Source organism: Monodon monoceros, unplaced genomic scaffold (genome assembly GCF_005190385.1).
Source record: "Monodon monoceros isolate NGI ecotype Baffin Bay Population unplaced genomic scaffold, NGI_Narwhal_1 Super_Scaffold_16, whole genome shotgun sequence".
Lineage (NCBI taxonomy): Eukaryota > Metazoa > Chordata > Mammalia > Artiodactyla > Monodontidae > Monodon > Monodon monoceros.
Window position 1 is genome coordinate 69278198 of NW_021703772.1, and position 19419 is coordinate 69297616.

Below are 19419 nucleotides of genomic sequence, written 5' to 3' on the forward strand. Positions count from 1 at the left end.
GTGAAGGACTCACATTTATGTGGCTTCTGTACTGAACCAAAGCTGCCACTTCTCAGTGTGGGTGTCTCTTCCCTCATGACATAGACAAATGTTGATGTTTACTACAAGTTGGTACATTAGTTGCTAATTAAGTTCCTAGCTGCTTCAGCCAAAACTTGCTGTATTGAATCCAAGAAAAGAATGGCAGCTACATCAAAAATAAGTTGTTGGGGATTTTGTTTTGTATTATTAAAGGAAAGTTGTATATTAAAGAATATGGGGAACTTACATACTGGGAGATGGGAAACCTTCAGTCTTGGCTTCCTCCTAAGCTGAGTTGGTGGTTCAAGTCCTTCAGCATCTGTCACCAGGCCTTGGTCAAAGCCAAATAAATACTACTATCTATGCATGAGGCGATACAGTTAATTGCTTATCATTACTTGCTCTTTTGCATACCCACCCACAAATTCCCAAAGAGTTACTTCTTGGGGACCCACAGAAGGGCAGGTTTGTTCTGGAAAGGGTACAGAGGTCACTTCATCCTGGGGTTCTGGGCTTAACACATCTCTGAAAAGATGTCTTCTTAGCTTCATCTCTCTGCCTGTCCCCTGTAATCTTACCACTCAGGCGCGGCCAGGGGCTGCCTGCATTCACCAGCCAAGGCTAACACCTTGCTGCTGACATCAGGATTTGTGGCAGTTTCTCTTCCCCTCTGGGCTGGGAAGCCCCCAGTCACGCGCTTGCACCCCCTCCACATCTTAGCTGACAAGGGGTGATGCGAGACGGCCCTGGGAAAGAAGTCTGAATTTTAAGGCCAAACCCTGCAAGGTAGACGAAATACCCGCTGGCATTGCTGGAGCGCTGCTGTCTTACTCGCTGGAAGAGACAATTCCCTTTCCTTTTCTTTTTCCCACAGGGCCCTTGACCGAAGGACTGCGCATACCGGAACCGACCAAAGGGTGGCTCCTCCCAGACCAGACACTCCCCGCCCGGCGGATTACGTGTGGAAAGTCCTGAAGAAGAGAATCGAAACAGAAACCGTAATCAGGCAAACTATATAACTGCCTGGCGGAAAGCTGGCCCAGAAGCTTCCACCATAGTGCGCAGACGAGGCGCACCGGTCCCCGGCCCCTGCGAGCGCCCGCCGCCGCCGCGTCCTGCCTACCTGCCCGCCTGCCCAGGTGCGACCGCGCCCTCGCGCGCCCGCCTGGGCGTCGTGCAGGCAAACCCGTCGTTGCCAGGAGCATCGCTGCAGACCCTGCCGCTCCAAAGCAGCGGGCCACACATCTCATCCGCTGAGCTGAGAACAGCAACTTGTCCGTCTATTGGGGAGAATCTTCTCCGGCCTCTGAGAAGGAAAGATGTCGTCGGATGGGTATTCGGCAGACAAGAATTTCTGCTATCTCATTTCGTGTTTCAGGGCCCGAGTGAAAATGTACATCCAGGTGGAGCCAGTACTGGACTACCTGACCTTTCTACCTGCAGAGGTGAAAGAGCAGATTCAGAGGACGGCCGCCACCACCGGGAACATGCAGGCAGCTGATCTGCTTCTGAACACCTTGGAGAAGGGGGTCTGGCCCCTCGGCTGGACTAGGATGTTTGTGGATGCCCTCCGGCTAGCAGGCAACCCCTTAGCCGCCCGCTACGTGAACCCTGAGCTCACGGACTTGCCCTCTCCATCCTTTGAGAATGCTCACGATGAGTGTCTCCAATTGCTGAACCTCCTTCAGCCCACACTGGTGGACAAGCTTCTGGTTACAGATGTCTTGGATAGATGTGTGATGGAAGAGCTGTTGACAGTTGAAGACAGAAATCGGGTAGGTGTGAGTTCAAATGGAGCTGGACTTGTAGGCAGATACAGGTATTGCAACTCGGGGTTGTTCCTCCATTTGCCCCATTCCAAATGTTCTTTGATATCTTTTGGTAAATTTGGATCCCTCCTTGAGAAGAGAATATCTAGGCTTTTAAAAACATAATTTTGAAAACGGCTACTTTTCTAATTCTTTCACTGAAATAAACTAAAGAGGAGTTAACTTTAGAATAATAATGTATGCTAATAGACGACATTTATTAAACACTTACTGTGTGCAATTAGTATCATTTGCAGAATGTATTATCAGAGTTCATGCTCGCAATAATCTATTGAGGTTTTTTTATGTTATTAACTGTGCCGTTTTACAGATGAGAAAACTGAGGCAGTTTAAATAGCTTGCCGAAGTTCTCCCAGGAAGACATTGGCAGAGCTAGGGATTTAGTTCCTGATGGTGTGAAATTTCATGTCTTATTTTATAAAGTTCCATAGAACAGGGATCAGCAAACCATGATCCATGGGCTAAATCCAGCCCGAAAGCTAAGAATGGTGTTTAAATTTTCAGTTCATAAAGAAAGTTTTATTGGAACACAGCCAGTGCTCATTCATTTACATGCTATGATTGCTCTTGCGCTTTAAGAGCATTTGTACAGAGACGTATATCCCACAAAGCCTAAAATATTTATTATCTGGGCTTTAAACAAAACATTTGCCAATCTCTGGCCTATATTATGCACTATACCATTTAATTTTGGTCCAAATGGGGAAACTACATAGTACACACACACAGACACACACACTTTTTTTTTCTTTACTCAAAGTTTCAACTCTCTGGGAATCAAAAATTGGAGATAATTAACTGAAAAAATATGTTGCTAGTTGCAGTTTTTCATATTAATAAAAGAATAGTGGACTTTTTACGTGGCATTTTGACAGGATGAATTTTACAGGTGACTTTACACTTAATGTTTTATTGTTCATTGTTTTTCAATGAGCGAGGATGTCCTGTGGAGTATAGAAATGCTTACCTATTTAAATCTGACTTACTCAGGGTGTGCGTCAAAAGTCTTATTTTGAAAGGCATGTAGGCAAATAAACCCATTTTGAGGGTCAAAGTCTAACACGCTATGATTTTTGACACTTTCTTTCTCTCTTTCTTTTTAATTCATCAACTGTTTGTATCCTTGTTACAAAGTTCTGGGCACGGGACTCCTATCAGCCTATGATGTGACTTGGTCTTTAGTGACTAAAGTTAATACTCCTTCGTCCACTTGACAGCCATAGGGCCTGTCCAAAGACCCAAGCATGCATCTAATTCTGAGGACTGGTTTTCCCAACTAGTAAATTACATTACACTGTTGTCGGTAACGTTTATGTAGTTTTGTGTATTGAGAACCAGCTAGAACGCATTATAGTAGTCCAGCTGGATATGACAAATGTGTACATCACTGTGGCAGAAACTTAATTTGGAAGACAGTATGCAGCCTTCAAGCCAGCTGGAGATGGAAGATGGCATTTCCAGCCACAGTAGCTGTTAGGAAGTCCAGAAGCAACAGAGTCCAGTAACACCACAAAGCTGTTTATGTTTGGTGGGTACGATGTCCCGATTGCCAGCGAAACAGCACTTCTCCTTATTTACTCTAAATATGTCTGCCTATCAGCATCACTTTTGTCTTGCCTGGATTGAATTTCTGCCAGCTAGTTTTTATCCAAGTTCTTGATTCTGGCAAGCTTGGAGGCAGCTAGCAGGAATGCAAGGGATTTGACACAAAGAAGATATAGAGTAAAGGGACATTTGTGTAGTGGTAGCAGTTAAGACCAAAGCAACCCAAATTCTCCCTCAGAGTCGTATTTCAAAGGAGGCCCTGAAAGCTAGAGGAGCTATGTATCTGAGGCTTTCAAAGGAGCAATAGTGTCTGCGTGAAACTTTGGAATAGTTTTTGTACACGTCATTTTACAGGTACCATCAGTCTCAAAAGGAATCAATGGCGGATGATGGAAAGGCACCACTAGGTTTAGAAGAATCCACAGCATGTTGATATGGGGTCCTTGAGGAATGTTTATCGTATAACAGCAAAGTGTAGTGGGGAAAGCATGAGAATTTGGAATGGCAAGACCTGGATTTGAGATCTATCTCTGTTTCTTACCATCTGCGTTACTTTGGACTACATTATTTGTTTCCTGATCCTAAGTGTACCCATGAAAATGGACATAATAATAATTTCCTCTCTCATTCACAGTATTTTATTGAACATGAGTGAGAAATAGTGTTTATGAAAAAGCTTTATAAATAAGAAAGAGCTGTTTGGTTATGATGGTGACTTCTATTATTTATTTGGTCACATTTCCTTGTGAATTTAAAGTTTCAGGGATTTAGGTAAATACCCCATGTTGAAATTGAGATCTGCCTCCTAAAGTCCCTGGATTAAACTGTGATTTGAGGGAGAAACAATGTTTTTCATCTAAGGATGAAACCAGAACCCAGTTAGGACTAAGTATAATATTGGTGCTTAATGGGTGTTGATTGATTGGATTTATTTCCAAGGAATTGTCTGGAATAAGAAATGAAAACACTTGGAGTAATGAATTGCCTTGCCAGGCATTGGGGAATGGATGGGTGGATGATGAATATAAGATCTCCAAATCTGCTTTTTTGACACCTTAAGATAGCATTTAACTAAGAAATCAGAACTTCTAAAAAACATTTTATTTTAATGCTTTTCCTGTTTTCCGGTTGACACTTTCTACTTGGTCTTGGATTCTCACCTCCACCTCCCAATCCCTGCCCCTCTTACATAAGCGCTTCTAAAAACATGATCTTAGATTTAGTTTTGTGACCAGCAGGTACCCAAAGAACTTTATTTAATTGACTGATTATTCATTCATTCGGTTTAAATTTATGGAGCGGCACCTTGCATCAGACACCATGCTAGTGCTGACATGATTAGAGAATAACACAAATACTGTCTGTGCTTTCATGGAGTTTACGATGCAGTGTTGATCAGTGTTCATTCTTCTAACAAATAATTAAAGAATGTCTAGTATATGTGAGGCACTATTGCAGACACTGAGGACTCAGCAATAAATACAAGAATCACTTTATAGATCATTATAATAGAATGCTCCCTAACAGCAAGGGGGTGTCCCTGTACTGGCCTGCTTCTATTTAGATGCTAAGTGACATCGTAGCACATCCATGACTTAGACAGCCATGAGCTGTGGATCATGTAAACATCTCTATAGTGTTTTTTAAAAAAATTAATTAATTTGTTTATTCATTTATTTATTTTTGGCTGTGTTGGGTCTTCGTTGCTGTGCAGGCATTCTCTAGTTGCCTCAGGCGGGGCCTACTCTTCATTGTGGTGCGCGGGCATCTCACTGCAGTGGCTTCTCTTTTTGTTGCAGAGCAAGGGCTCTAGGTACGCCAGCTTCAGTAGTTGTGGCACACAAGCTCAGTAGTTGTGGCTCACGGGCTCTAGAGCCCAGGCTCGGTAGTTGTGGCACATGGGCTTAGTTGCTCCGTGGCACGTGGGATCTTCCTGGACCAGGGCTCGAACCCGTGTCCCTTGCATTGGCAGGCGGATTCTTAATCACTGCACCACCAGGGAAGCCCCTCCACACTGTCTTAATATCAATTTGAACAGATTAAGTAAGCTGCATGTTTCAGCCCTGCCCAGTTCAAAGCATCAAACATCTATAGTCCTAGAAGACACTCTGTACCTTTCATTTACACAGTAGAACCGCAGATAATATCACCAGTCCAACTAGAAACCCTCCAGTTCCATCTACATGAAGTTGAGTATTAGAGTTAATCTCCTTCTAGCTCATTGTAATGTCAGGTAAATTAGTATGGGTAAGAATTTTATTAGCAACAAGAAGTACAAATAAGAATTTAGTTATGTCATTGTGACAATACATAGTCATTCAGAAAGACATTAACTTTTGGAGGGAACTTGTTCTTTAAAAATTCTTTGTTTTTAATGTAAGAGTTTTGCTTCCTGATTTACTGGTACTGAGGGTTGAGCTCTGCTATATTAAAAGGTCACCATTATATTTAAATAGCTATCTACGGTTGTTCTGAGGGGGAAGAAAGCATTTTTATCTAACTTTACAATTGTGTTGGCAAGCCAGTGCTTAAACGAAATATCTTTGGTTTCTCTACTGATTTCTGTTAGAAAAAACATAGATCAAAGAATTCAGGGAGCTCCCCTGGTGGCGCAGTGGTTGAGAGTCCGCCTGCCGATGCAGGGAACATGGGTTCGTGCCCCAGTCCGGGAAGATCCCACATGCCACGGAGCGACTGGGCCCGTGAGCCAATGGCCAATGAGCCTGCGCGTCCAGAGCCTGTGCTCCGCAACGGGAGAGGCCACAGCAGTGAGAGGCCCCCGTACCGCAAAAAAAAAAAAAAAAAAAGAATTCAGGATATGAAAGCATTGAATTGTATTGCCCACAAACTCATATTTATTTTACACTCTATAAATTAGTTAACAATGTATCCATAGACATTTTAAACTTCATATTCAGAGAATACATTCAGTGGGGAAGGAACATGAGTGGGAATCATTATATGTCCTGTTTCAGGCTCAAGTCTAAATATTCATTTCCCAAGAATTTCAGTAATCAAGTGTATATATTGGGATCTTTTTTTTTTTTTTTTTTGAGGTACGCAGGCCTCTCACTGTTGTGGCCTCTCCCGTTGCGGAGCACAGGCTCCGGACGCGCAGGCTCAGCGGCCATGGCTCACGGGCTCAGCCACTCCGCGGCATGTGGGATCTTCCCGGACCGGGGCACGAACCCGTGTCCCCTGCATCGGCAGGCGGACTCTCAACCACTGTGCCACCAGGGAAGCCCTATTGGGATCTTATATATAGGAGGACAGATTAAGTAAAAAACATCGTGTGATTGCTTTAAAGGGAATTGATGTACTTTCTAGCACCCAAACTAGGAAGATTTCTTAAAAATTCAGAATCTTGATGACCCTGCTAAAATTGCACGGGTATTATATATGTAGTTCCACATTCAAATAATAAAAATACTTGCAGGAAATAATGGCATAATGATTCTCAAATGCCTGAACTCAGTAAGGACAAAGCAAGCTTGACAAATATACTTCTACAGTAAAGATCGACTAACTGGTTAATAGTCAAAGAAAATTTAGCGGATATAATATGCTTAGGTTTTTAAGTATAAGTATTTATTACAGTGCTTCACTTGTTCATTTTAGAGAAATGCTTTCTGATTACTACTTCTGTGGAATGAGTTTAAAGCTGATAAAAGGCTGAGATAATTAAAAATGGAAATGGTTGAGTTAAAATAAGGTGCTCAAACCAGTCTCATTTAGCATCTTTAGAGACTACTGCTTAAATTAGCAGGTAATAAATAGAGATGTTACAAACATCAGAGAAGACAAAGAATTTCCATTAGAAAATTAACGAAATTAAAGAAAAGTAGGAAATGAGCAAGAATCTGCTTAGAAATGCTGTGGGGGAGATGGACTGAAATCGCCTAAATTTTATTAAGTCAAGTAGTCATTTTAACCACTTCTTGTCAGAAAATGAACTTAAAATTGGAGACAATTACCAGCTATAATTACAGCTCAGTAAGGCAGTATTCAGCCTCTGAAGCCAATGCCTGGGATCTAATTCTACTTCTGCCATTTACTAACTTTGTGGCCTTAGGGAGGTAACTGGACTTCTCTGAGCCTTGGATTTCTGATCTGTAAAATGGGTTAATATCGGTATCTTCTTCAGAGTTGTTGGGCTGATATATGCAAAACATGTATAATAACATAATTATCTATTAGCTGATGAAACGAACATATTCTTTGGGTAGAAATCATGTGGTATAATCTTGTACTAAGTAGTGTCTGCTGGTGAAATGTTTGTAAAGATAGATGCTTTTCCCAGTCATCATAATAATAAACACTGAATTTGTACCAGACATTGTTCCAAAAATGTGAATTCCTGAAATTAAATGGTTATTGGATATATTTATAGGACTAGAAAATACACAAATTCGTAGGAAACAATTAATCTAGCTGAATAGTCCGTATTATACATGTAAAGATGGGCAAATGTTGAGAAAGACCTTTGAGAGTGTGTAAGTTAGTACTTCTTACCTAAGCTGCTGATTAGAATCAAGAGGTGCTTTTGAAAAAAATTTCTGGTTTCCCCCCATGGACAAATCGAATCTCTGGGGGTAGATTTCAGACATCAGTATTTTCTAAAGCTCCTCAGGTGATTCTAACATGAAGCTAGGATGGACGAATGCTGTAATTTCATTTCAGTTGCTTCATTTTACACATGTAGAAACTGAGGTCTGGAGAGGAAGTGGCTTGACTAATGGCCCAGCAAGTTGATGGTGTCCTGCCTAATTTCTTTCTGGTCTAAATGTGATCTTTTCTCCAAATGTTTGGTGCTGTATTAAGAACTGGGGAGATGCACTGTAATAAGGATTACACAAATGATTCACATTTGAAAAGATTTACTAGATTAATCTAAAGGAGAAATTAAATGAAGGTTAAAAATAGTAATGAATGGATATAGAAATGCTTCTGCCCAATACTTAAAAAAAGGAATATAGAAATAAATGTCTTATAATGTTAAGTAAATACAAATTTTTTAAAAAATATATTATAGCAGTAATAAATAATACAAATATTAAAGAATATAAATCTCTGATAGTAATTACTTATTCCATAGTGGTAATAGTGAAGAAAGAGAGGTCGGATAAGAAATGTTTGATTTCCTGTTTATAGACTCCATGAGTTGAAAAGATATAGCAAGCCCTAGATATACAGAAAGAAATTGATGCAAATAGACATAACATGGCTAGAAATTAAAGACGCCTTCTTTTGCATCCCTTATTCAGAATGGCGGAGGTAAAACATGTTTCCTAAGTGTCAGCTTTGAATATCTCAATAGTGTATATTTAAAAGGGGGATTGGCCCAGGGATTTTTTTCCCCCTAGAATCCAAAATTTCTGTAAGCGGTATTGCTGTTTTCTTTAGTATTTGAATATGAGCCTTTATACATATGCTTGATTGTGCAATTTTTCTAAAGGCTAGTTCCTGTTTAAATTTATTCATAAGATAGTTGGACTTCTTTAATTCTACTTTTCTCTTAAAACAGGTTTCTGCTGCAGAAAATAATGGAAATGAAGCAGGGGTAAGAGAGCTACTGAAAAGGATAGTGCAGAAAGAAAACTGGTTTTCTACGTTTGTGACTGTGCTGAGGCAAACAGGAAACTATGCGCTTGCCCAGGAGTTAACAGGCACCGATTGCTATGAAAGCAATGCAGGTATTGCTAATTCTGCAAAGGAAGGGTTTTTGCGTTTCGCCTAGTGACTGAGAGTTTAATGAAACCTGTAGACACAGTGCCAAATACTAGGGTATGTAGAATCAAAATTTCAAGCGATTTTGAGAGGTATGTTTTCTTCGTTTTACAAATGAGGAAACTGCTGCTTGGGAAAAGATGAACCTTCCAAAGACCACAGCACTCAGCAAGCTGGGCTGGAATATTGGCAGCTGACTCCTTGTCCAACATGTTTTCCATTTCCCATCTTATTTTGGAAACAAAGTGATTGTCTGAGATTTTTATCAAGATAATTTTAACATTGCCTAGACAAATAAATTGGAAGAAAATATTTTAGTGGTTATTACAACTGCTGCATAGTCTTCTGGACATTTATATAAATTTTTAAGGCATTTATTAAACATTTGATAAAAGGTCTGTAGTTGCTAACATATCACAGTGTTACTTTCTGTGAGTTTTTAAAAGTATTCAATTCTAATAATAAAAATAACATTTTAGAGCTCTTTCACATATATCATTTGTAAATCTAACATAATCTGCCATCTTATTTTTCTTTACAGAGTATGTGCTTTTAAAAGTGCTTTTAAAAATATCATATGTAAGACAAATTGAAGTTTAATTGCTAATGAATGATTACCAACTTATAATTGGTATAATTTATTCACAATTATATATAATTTAAATGATTATGATCATTTCAAGCTTACTTCATTTCTTTTATTCAGTCAGTTATTCAATCAACATGTAATGAGTACCAGACACTGTTCTAGGTGCTGGGGATATGGATTTAAATGAGACGTACAAAGTCCCCATTCCCATAAACCACACTTCCTAATGGAATAAAAAACACAGTGAACAATTTTCTAAGTTACTTATGCAAAAGAAAAACAGATAGTTACTAAATTATTAGAGTAAACAGCATATTATGATTTTATGCTGTATTATTTATGAAATAGCTTAATTTTGCTCAGTGGTTAGAAATACACACAATATACATACACATATATATCTGTGTGTATATATATCTAGTGTATATATACACATACACACAACAGTGTGTACGTATGTGTGTGTATATGTATATATAGCGAGAGAGACAAACATAAACACGCACAAATATTTTTACTATGAAATATTGAAAAGCCCAGAAGAATTACAAAATAGTATTAATGGACCTGTGTGTAAATGAATCATGGGGAGTGAAGTGTAATCCATGTTTAGGGAAGGTCTTCTTGCTTCAGCCCAAAGCAAATGCTGTATGGTGTCATATGTTTGGGATGGCCACAAAGTGAAAAGCTCAAGAGGTTCCCCTTTTTGAGATTATCTAGGGATTTGAGGGGGATTTATTCAGCCAAATGTGGTTAACCCAGCTTTCAAAAGCCAAGCAGTAATTCCATGATCTGTCCACTAGCAGGTCTCCCAGTTTCTACTGTCATTGTTTCTATTTCCACAGCAAAGTGTAACTGTATTTAAAAAAAAATCCCTCTCAGTAGAAGCACCTTGATTTTGCTTCAGTTCTCTGGAATGGGCTCAGTGGTGCCACTTGCTTGCAACATCAAGATTATGGGTTCTTTTGCGTTTATATATTATGGCCCAGCTATTATTTCCACAATGTAACTCTAATGCCAGTTTGCTAATTCTAAAGGGACTTCAGGCCAAACTTACATACAACAATGGGGCCAAATTTCTCCTACATACCTCAAGGATGAGCTGGACCCCAGTGCAGATCACACCCTCTCATGATGAGTTCCCTTTCAAGACCTCGTGGGACCATTTCCATCCATGACAAACACCCTAGGACTTGAACTTCAAAGGGAAATGACTGCAGTCTCAACTTTTTTGTTCCCTGGGAAATTTTGGCCTCAGTGTATCGAGGGATATTAGAAAGAGCAGCCTTGCAGATCACAAAAGACCTTGTTATATCCATCCCCCAAAGTAGAGGGTACTTACCCATTTTATGGTTGTGTACTAGTTTAGGAAAAAGTCTAAAAGATCAACTCTAAGTGTCTTCTAGCTTCTCCTGACATAGACAACGTCTCGCCATATTTCTGTCTTTTTTTTGTTGAGGGGGAGCGGAGCAACAAGTTACATACAACATATTTCTTTCTAAGATATTTTTAAGTTCCACTTTACAAGGTGCCTTGTTGGAAGCGAATGTGATTTTTCAAATTCTAATGCTTTGAATGATAGCAATCCTAGGTAAAGTATATATACACGTAATACCTGTATAATAACACACCTCATCATATACCTCATCTAATATTCACATGCCTTCCTCTTTACTTTCCTTATAATATGCCATAACTTCGTATTATGATTAAGTCTTTACATGTCTGTTTCAGAATGGCTTGGGGACTAGTTTATCCAAACTCTCCTAGCCAGTGCACGTAATGTCGGCTGGCCAAGGCCAAACACTTTATAAAAGGGATAAAGGCCTTCTGAAAAGAAAAAAGTGGCACCAATTATCCATCATCCTTTTCACCCTCCCTGGTCCCCTGACAGGATCCTCTTACATTTGGGGCTTTTCCTTCTTTCAACCAAAGTGGGTGATGATGGATGTTACCCCAGATATGTGGGCTCTTACAAAGACAGGGAGCCCAGTAGAAAGGGATTTCTAAGCTTCTTTTGAAGGTTGGATGGAAGATGCAATCCCCTTCTGGGACTCAGCATCCTTACACTCTCACTACCCCTACCAGCAGTCAGGGTGCTTCTGACCAACTCATTCCAAATAAGTAGGGCTTACTTCTCATGTCCTCCACTGAAAATCCAATCAGGGGAGTCAGGAATTTAAATATTGTTTGCTAACCTGTACATATTATTAAGGGAATCTAACCATTTTTCTAGCAGGTCTTGATGCCCAGAACAAAGTTAGCTGTCATTATTCAAAGTTAGCTGTGGTAGGAGCTGCTGTGGATGGAATCGAGCCCCCCTGCCACCAAATTCATATATTGAAGCCTTAACTCCCAATGTGACTGTATCTGGAGCTAGGTCTTTAGGAGGTAATTAAGGTTAAATGAGATCCAAAGGTTGGGTCCCAATCTGATAGGACTGAGGCCTTATACGAAGAGGAAGAGAGATCTCTGTCTCTTTCTCTCTCCCCACCATGTGAGTTCACAGTGAGAAGGTGACATTCTGCAACCTCAGGAACATGCTCTCACCAGACACCAACCTGCTGGCACATTGACCGTGGACTTCCTATTTCTAGAACTGTGAGAAAATACTTTTCTGTGACTTAAGTCACTCAATCTATGGTACTTTATCATGTTGGCCCATGCTGACTAACACAGGGGCCTGGGCTCTGGATCCTGACACTTAATGAGTCCTGGCTCCTTCATGTCCCTGGATGTGTGACTTTCACCGGGTACTTGCCCTCTCTGTGCCTCAGTTTACTCCTCTGTGAAATAATATTACTGATTACCCAGGATTATTTTGAGGGTTAAAAGATTTAACATTTGTAAAGCACAAAATAAATTGACTGTTATTATTATAAACCCCAAACATACTTAATATGTACCTACAAATATTATAAAATCATCTTGTCTAAAGACAAACTCCAAAGTCAGAACAGTTTTCTTCAGGAAATTCTCCATACACAGCATACATTTTCTCCTTATTCTTTAAGATGGGTTAATCGAAAATGATACTTTAAGAAGTTTTCTTTATGGCATCAGTCTCTGACACATTGTACTTCAGAAGGGCAGAAACTCTTGCCTTTCTTTGTAACTTTCTTTCAAAAGTCTTAAGAAAACACTCAATACATGTTGGCTGAAGAAAAAAAAGGTCAGGTGGAAGAAATGGTGGGAAGGAAAGGAAGGATTCAGAATATTTCATTAAATTTCTAAAAAAAATCTCCAGAAATTCAGAATACATGAATGTAGGCTGACATTAAAGCATATGTACATCTCGTGTAGAACACGCAGTGAGAGAACAAAAAGGCTAGAGCACAAGCTGAAGAAAAACTACCACCAAGTTTGCATTTTCATTAATGCAGCCTTACATGTGACTTTGTATCACTGAACAAGGGGCTTACTTCCTAAAGTTGATGGTCAGATAGGAAATCGTCACACTTATGATTAGCATAATACTTATTATATTGGCTTTTTAGATAAAATTTAGTCATCACAAAAGAATTACTCACTGTGTTCATATAAAAATAAAAATACTTTGTCACAACATAAAAACATGTTCCAAGCCCTACAAAATGTCAAAGTATTGTAGTATATTTAGGCAGATCTCTACTAGGGACCCCACTTGGTTTTCAAAATAAAAATAACAGCTCTTTATATTGTATAAAAACTTGCATTGCAATACAATTTACATTCTGTTTAGAATTTCAAAGTATTTAAGTATATTCAGGTTAATCTCTATTAGGAACCCCTATTCTGTTTTCAAAATAACAATGACAGTTATGCATACTGTATAAAAACTTGCATGGCACTATTGTTTATATTCTAATACTTTTATTCACAGAGTCTGAGAATCTATCACCAGAAGATGGTCCTGAAGTCAAAGAGCCCCTCCTTTTAGGCACAGATCAGCCCAGTCTGGAGGCCTGGGACATAGAGAATAATTCATTGGAACCGTCTTTTGCAGATTCTTCTGTAGCTTCAGGTACTTGGGACACACACATACTTTTACATGCACTAATTAACTACTTCTGGAAAAGTCAGTTGCTGCATTGATGGCATTAGGATCTATTAAACAGAGGGAGAAATTTTGGGCTTTGGGGTTTTGTGAGTATTTATGTTAAAATAATATTTCTGGAGGAGATTAAATGAAAATAATTGCTCTTTGTGTCTAAAAATGTTTTAAAACTAATGCAATATTAATATGTTATGAACATGAGCACACTGGGTTCTAATTTTATTTTATAAGATATCCATGGTCCTTGTCATGTGGTAAATATCATAAGCAAGTCCTGCATTTCATGATTTTCGAAGTACTTTCAAATACATGAATTAGTGGGTTTTTTAAAAAAAGATTGATTTATTTATTTATCTATTTTGGCTGTACCGGGTCTTAGCTGTGGCACGTGGGATCTTCGTTACAGCACGTGGGATCTTTTAGTTGTGGCATGCGACTTCTTAGTTGTGGCATGTGGGCTTCTTAGTTGGAACATGTGAACTCTTAGTTGCAGCATGCGGGATCTAGTTCCCTGACCAGAGATCGAACCCAGGCCCCTGCATTGAGAGCATGGAGTCTTACCCACTGGACCACCAGGGAAGTCCCCATGAATTAGTTTGACTCATCCAAATTTCTGAGAATTAAATGAGGCCATTACGTTTTCCCCTTTTTACGGACTGGCGTGTCACAGAGAGGTTCAACTGGGTTATAGAGATCAAAACCAAGGCTTTAGAAAAGAAAATGAATGAGTGCTAAACAGGAGTTTGTTTGAATTTCAGTAACTAATTGGTGTGGGTACTTGATCCACCATGTCCACCTTTTAGATATGAAACAGCCCTGGAAGAATCAAACTAATTTAATTATTTCCCCTCCCTAATTTGCTCATAATAGGAGAATCCTTCTCTCCTTCCCTCTGTCCCCCAAATGGCCACATTCATTTTTCACTAGAAATAGTCAGGTTGAAGTCTGGTGTGCTGGTAAATGTTTACCAAGTGGCTCTCGGAGGAAAAGAAAAAAGCCCTGATTTGTAGCATATGCCAATCTTCATGGTGTAAATACTCCCACTAAGGCTACTTTCAAGTGCCCACATAATGTCACTGAACACTAAGTCAGGAAGAGATGTGCAGTAGCGCACCACTATTTGCCATTTCCATTATACGGAAACAATAGGCTTAAATAGCCTCAACATCATTGATGATTGTAAAATCTAGTAAAATGATTAGAAATTGATGAGTTTTAAGTATTCCTTACCTTTGTTTTAATATAATTTTTTTAGTAAGTCCATATAATTTAATTTTTAAAATTGCCTGCGCTTAACATTAACAACTGGCTCATGAAATTCTAGAAAATTTAACAATTGTTCTTGTGCTGTATGAGCTGACTCCAGCACGCTATTACAAAGTATACTATTTTCGACTCAGAAAAGTAATATAGCTGCATTGCAGGAGATTTGGAAAACATAGAAACCTACAAAGAAAAAGTCGCGCACACTTTTACAGTAAGATATATTACTCTTCACATTTGGGTATCCCGTTTTGTTTACATACCTGGATGTTTATATATAATGGCATTTCTCCTGAATTCATTAGATGTTCTTCTACAGCATGGTTTTTAACAATTGAATAATAATTCTATCCATTGGATGCTTTATGATTAATTAACCAACTGTTGAACATGTAGGATGTTTCCAAATTTCTACATCATGAATAATGCTGCATAACCCTCTTCATATTTATGTCTCAGTTTAATTCTTTTTAAATTTATTTTTAATTTTTAAAATTTATTTTATTGAAGTATAGTTGATTTACAATGTTGTGTTAATTTCTGCTGTACAGCAAAGTAATTCAGTTATATATATACATGCTTTTTCACATTATGGTTTATAACAGGATATTGACTACAGTTCTTTGTGCTACATAGTAGGACCTTGTTGTTTATCCATCCTCTATATAATAGTTTGCATCTGCTAACCCCAAACTCCCAATCCATTCCTACCCCACCCAGTTTAATTCTTAAAAACATATTACATAATTGAAATTTCTGGATCAATGATTTCTACAGTTTTAAGACATTTGGTACTTAATGTTATATTTCACTCCAGGAACTTGTACCAAATTACATGTGCTCTAACAGTACAGGAGAGTACTTACTGCCCTGAAGTCTATTCTATAAGAGTGGGTGATATTATTTTTAAACTTTGCCAATTTGGTATTTTACTACTTGAATTTGAATTATTTTCTAATGAAAAATGTTTTTACAAGTTCATTCTTTTTGTTGTTGCTAATTGCCTATTTTTCTATTAGGGTATTTTATATTCTTCCTGCTGATTTATGTGAATTAGCTAAATATACAGGATAGCAATCTTTTGTCATAAAATGGTATCAAGATTTTTTATAGTTTGCCTGCTATTTAGCCTTGTTTAAGGTGTTTGTTCTTTTAGTGGAATACTTCTGAAGCTTTAGTGTGCTTATGTGTCACCTGGAAGAGGAGGTCTTACTGATACGCAGATTTTGATTCGGTAGGTTCTGTATGGAGCCTGAGATTCTGCCTTTCTCACTTGCTCCCAGGTGATGCTGCTACTGCTGGTCTTGGACTACACTTTAAGTAGCAAGGTTTACTGTGCGGAATAGCAAAGCTTTTGAACCTGAATTCTAGAGGACCTTTTTTTTTTTTTTTTCATTTGAGCAGTTGCGCTTTTTTTCAGAAATCATGATTGCGTAGGAATGCCAAAACTACTACCTGAATGTGGGTTTTTCACGTTTTAATAAACTTCCTTGGTAGGCTACCTGACACCTCTGTGGGTTACTGGCTATTTTCTAAATTCGCACTGAAAGAATTGAAGCCAGAACTGAGGCTGGGAATTGATCCTGCATCTCAAATGAAGGTTTTTCATCCAAGGTTGCCAACCTAATGCATCTTGTCAGCCTGTAGTTTATTTATCTGTGGAGCATTCTGAGTCTCAACAAGGACAAAATTAAAGACAAAACCTTTTTTAAAAAATCTGTTTTCTTACTATTTAATATAAAACTTAAAGCTGCATCAAAGTGAAAAAAATCTGGATCTTAATAATGGCCTTAAGGGACAGAAAGGGGTTTGTTTTTCCCTCTTCGGGTCCCCTCCCTCCCTTCCTTTCACTTCTTTCATTTAACGAATCTTATTAAACTCCTATCATGTGTCAGGCATGCACTGTTCAGTGTTCAGCACTGTAAATATTGTGGTGGAGCAAACCAGATGTGGCTTCTGCTCCCATGGAGCTTTCAAATGATGGGCATGTCAAACGGTAGTCACTATATAGCTGCACAGTAAGTGCTGTGAAAGAAAAGTACAGACTATTAAAATGTGTACTAATCTGAGAACATGTGAGAGTACAACAAACTGTACAGTAATCTGAGGACTCCATCCAATTCACAGACTTTAACAGTCTTCTAGTCTGTAAGGTTCTTGTGGTGTCTGGACTTCTCATGTGGATTTGGGAACAGGTTCGTCCAATGCATTCTGGTCCTTTCCAGAGCAGTAAGAAAGGGTAACTAATTTATGAAAATGGAGTGCTTCTGCTTTAGGCCTTTGCCTCTGCTTCTGATAGATGTTGTGGATCATTCCAGGTATTCATTTCTTTTCTTGCTGCTCTTCAGAACAAAGAATTACCGATGTAAATGACTTGTAAAGTATCATTAAACCAAAGAAGTTATTGTAGTTCTTTGGACTGAAGTTTTTGTTGCAAAATTAACTGTAGAAGGATTTTGCCTATGTTGGCATTCTTTTACAGGATTAACCATCAAAATAAATAAGATAATATTCAATAATCTGTAATATTTATTTGCATAATTTTTTGTGTGTATCTTAATGATATTTACAATATATAATCTTTATTTTGAATTTCAGTACATTGGGTTTAGATTTCAAATACAGTTACCAAGGTAGCATTGAAAGAAACTTATTACTTAAGCTACACACATTCTATAAATATGAATTTTCATAGGCAAAAAAATGTGACTTGAATTATTTCTGATTTTAAATTAAGACTTCTCTAATTTTTATTTCCACATCAGTTTCTAAAATATTGTTTTTCAGTGCATAATAGTCTTTGTGGATACAAATGTTAATTATTTATAGTTTTAATGCAAAGATTCTTTATATATTGTTTTTAGCCTTTTTTACTCCTTAACACACCTGACAGGTAAGACACACTAGTGTTAGTAATAGTGGCCCACACTGAAACCAATTTTAATCACTCCTTCAGTGATTAAATCAGTGATTTAATCACCAAATTTAATCTCTCCTTCAGCCTGGGGTGGTAGATGAGAATTCCCTAGTGGACAGTTCTGGACAGGGATTTTGTCATGCCTCCGCATCAGAGGCTGGCATTTCTTCTTCCTTTCTCCTTTCAACTTCTTCCCATTAAAAAGTGGTTAATAATTAAGATTACCCCATTTTTTAAAATTTGCTTTTTCCACATGAATACAACCATTTATAAAGGATATTTGAATAGTTCTCAGACTATTCATAGAATTTTACTGCTGGATGTAATAATTCTGCTTTCTGAGGTCACTGGTCATTTTCTAACAAGAAATTATTGGAAAACTTTGGTGTTTCTCTAGACCACACTTCCCTAGAAAACATCAGAGGGGCACAATGCCCACATTCATTTTCTTCTATTAAAAATATTTTAATTATAGAAAATACACAGTTATCTGGTTTATGTTAATCCTATAGGCTTACAGTAAAATTGGTTATGCAATCATTTTTAATTGTCTGCTGCTGTTGCTTTTTTAAAATAAGTGAGTGGTTATTTTACATTGACTTTTTTAATATACTATTTTAGGAATTAATGACATATATAAAATAAAAAATAAAGCAAATGAGGTTCAAAACGAAATAATAAAATTTACTCTATTTGGAATGAACTTACTTTTATGCAGAGTTCCACAGAAAATCCCCCAAATTTCTTTTATCATCCTTTGTTGATCTCCCTGTTATGAAACTAGAAAATGCAAGTACCGCAGGTTGGCCAGCAGAGGGCGCTTTGACATTTATAAAGAGAATGGAATGTCACTGTTCCAGGGTGGACGATTATAACGTACAGGGTGAGTGTGCCATGTGTGAATACACAGTGCGCATGACTGTGAGTGCATGTGTATATTTTGATTTATATATTCGTTCACGTGAAGATTTTAAAATTCCACCCAAGCTAATGAGCTTACCAACCTGCTTGTTTTCAGACTTTAGTACCTTCTTTCTCATATTCCCCCATATGTTCCACTCCTTAGGTTTATCCGGTGACATTATGCTTTGGAATATATTGTGGATATATTTTGCATAGATCATCTTCTGTAGGAGGGGTTTAAAAATTGACCTTTATAAAACAGCCTCCTTCTTTCTGGCCCAATCTGTTAGTGCACTTTTTTTGTTGTTGTTTTGTTTTCCCTTTTTATAGACCGAAGTCCAATCTTAGATTTGGTCTATAGTAATCTCTGTAAAAATGCCACAAAATTTATCCTTGCACTTGAGAACCAGAATAATGTTCTATAATACTAACCTCTAGAAATTTAGAGATTTTTAGAATCTCTAGAAATACATACCACATAGACCTTGAGAGCTTAGTGGGAAAGATAATTGATGTAGCAGTCTGCAATAATACTGTGGGAGATCACCCATACTGTTACAGGATTGCTCTGAATTAAGATAGCTCTCCT

General features: G+C 38.1%; 1 protein-coding gene across 1 annotated transcript in view; it reads left to right on the forward strand.

Moving 5' to 3' along the window:
* The first annotated feature begins 939 nt into the window (after positions 1–939).
* IFIH1 (interferon induced with helicase C domain 1) overlaps positions 940–19419 on the forward strand; it is a 55976-nt gene continuing 37496 nt past the window's right edge. The window contains exons 1-3 of the mRNA XM_029225661.1: positions 940–1796; positions 8920–9088; positions 13574–13714. Of these exons, the coding sequence (XP_029081494.1) occupies positions 1341–1796; positions 8920–9088; positions 13574–13714 (766 nt within the window). The 5' untranslated portion in view covers positions 940–1340. The remainder of the gene's footprint in view (positions 1797–8919; positions 9089–13573; positions 13715–19419) is intronic.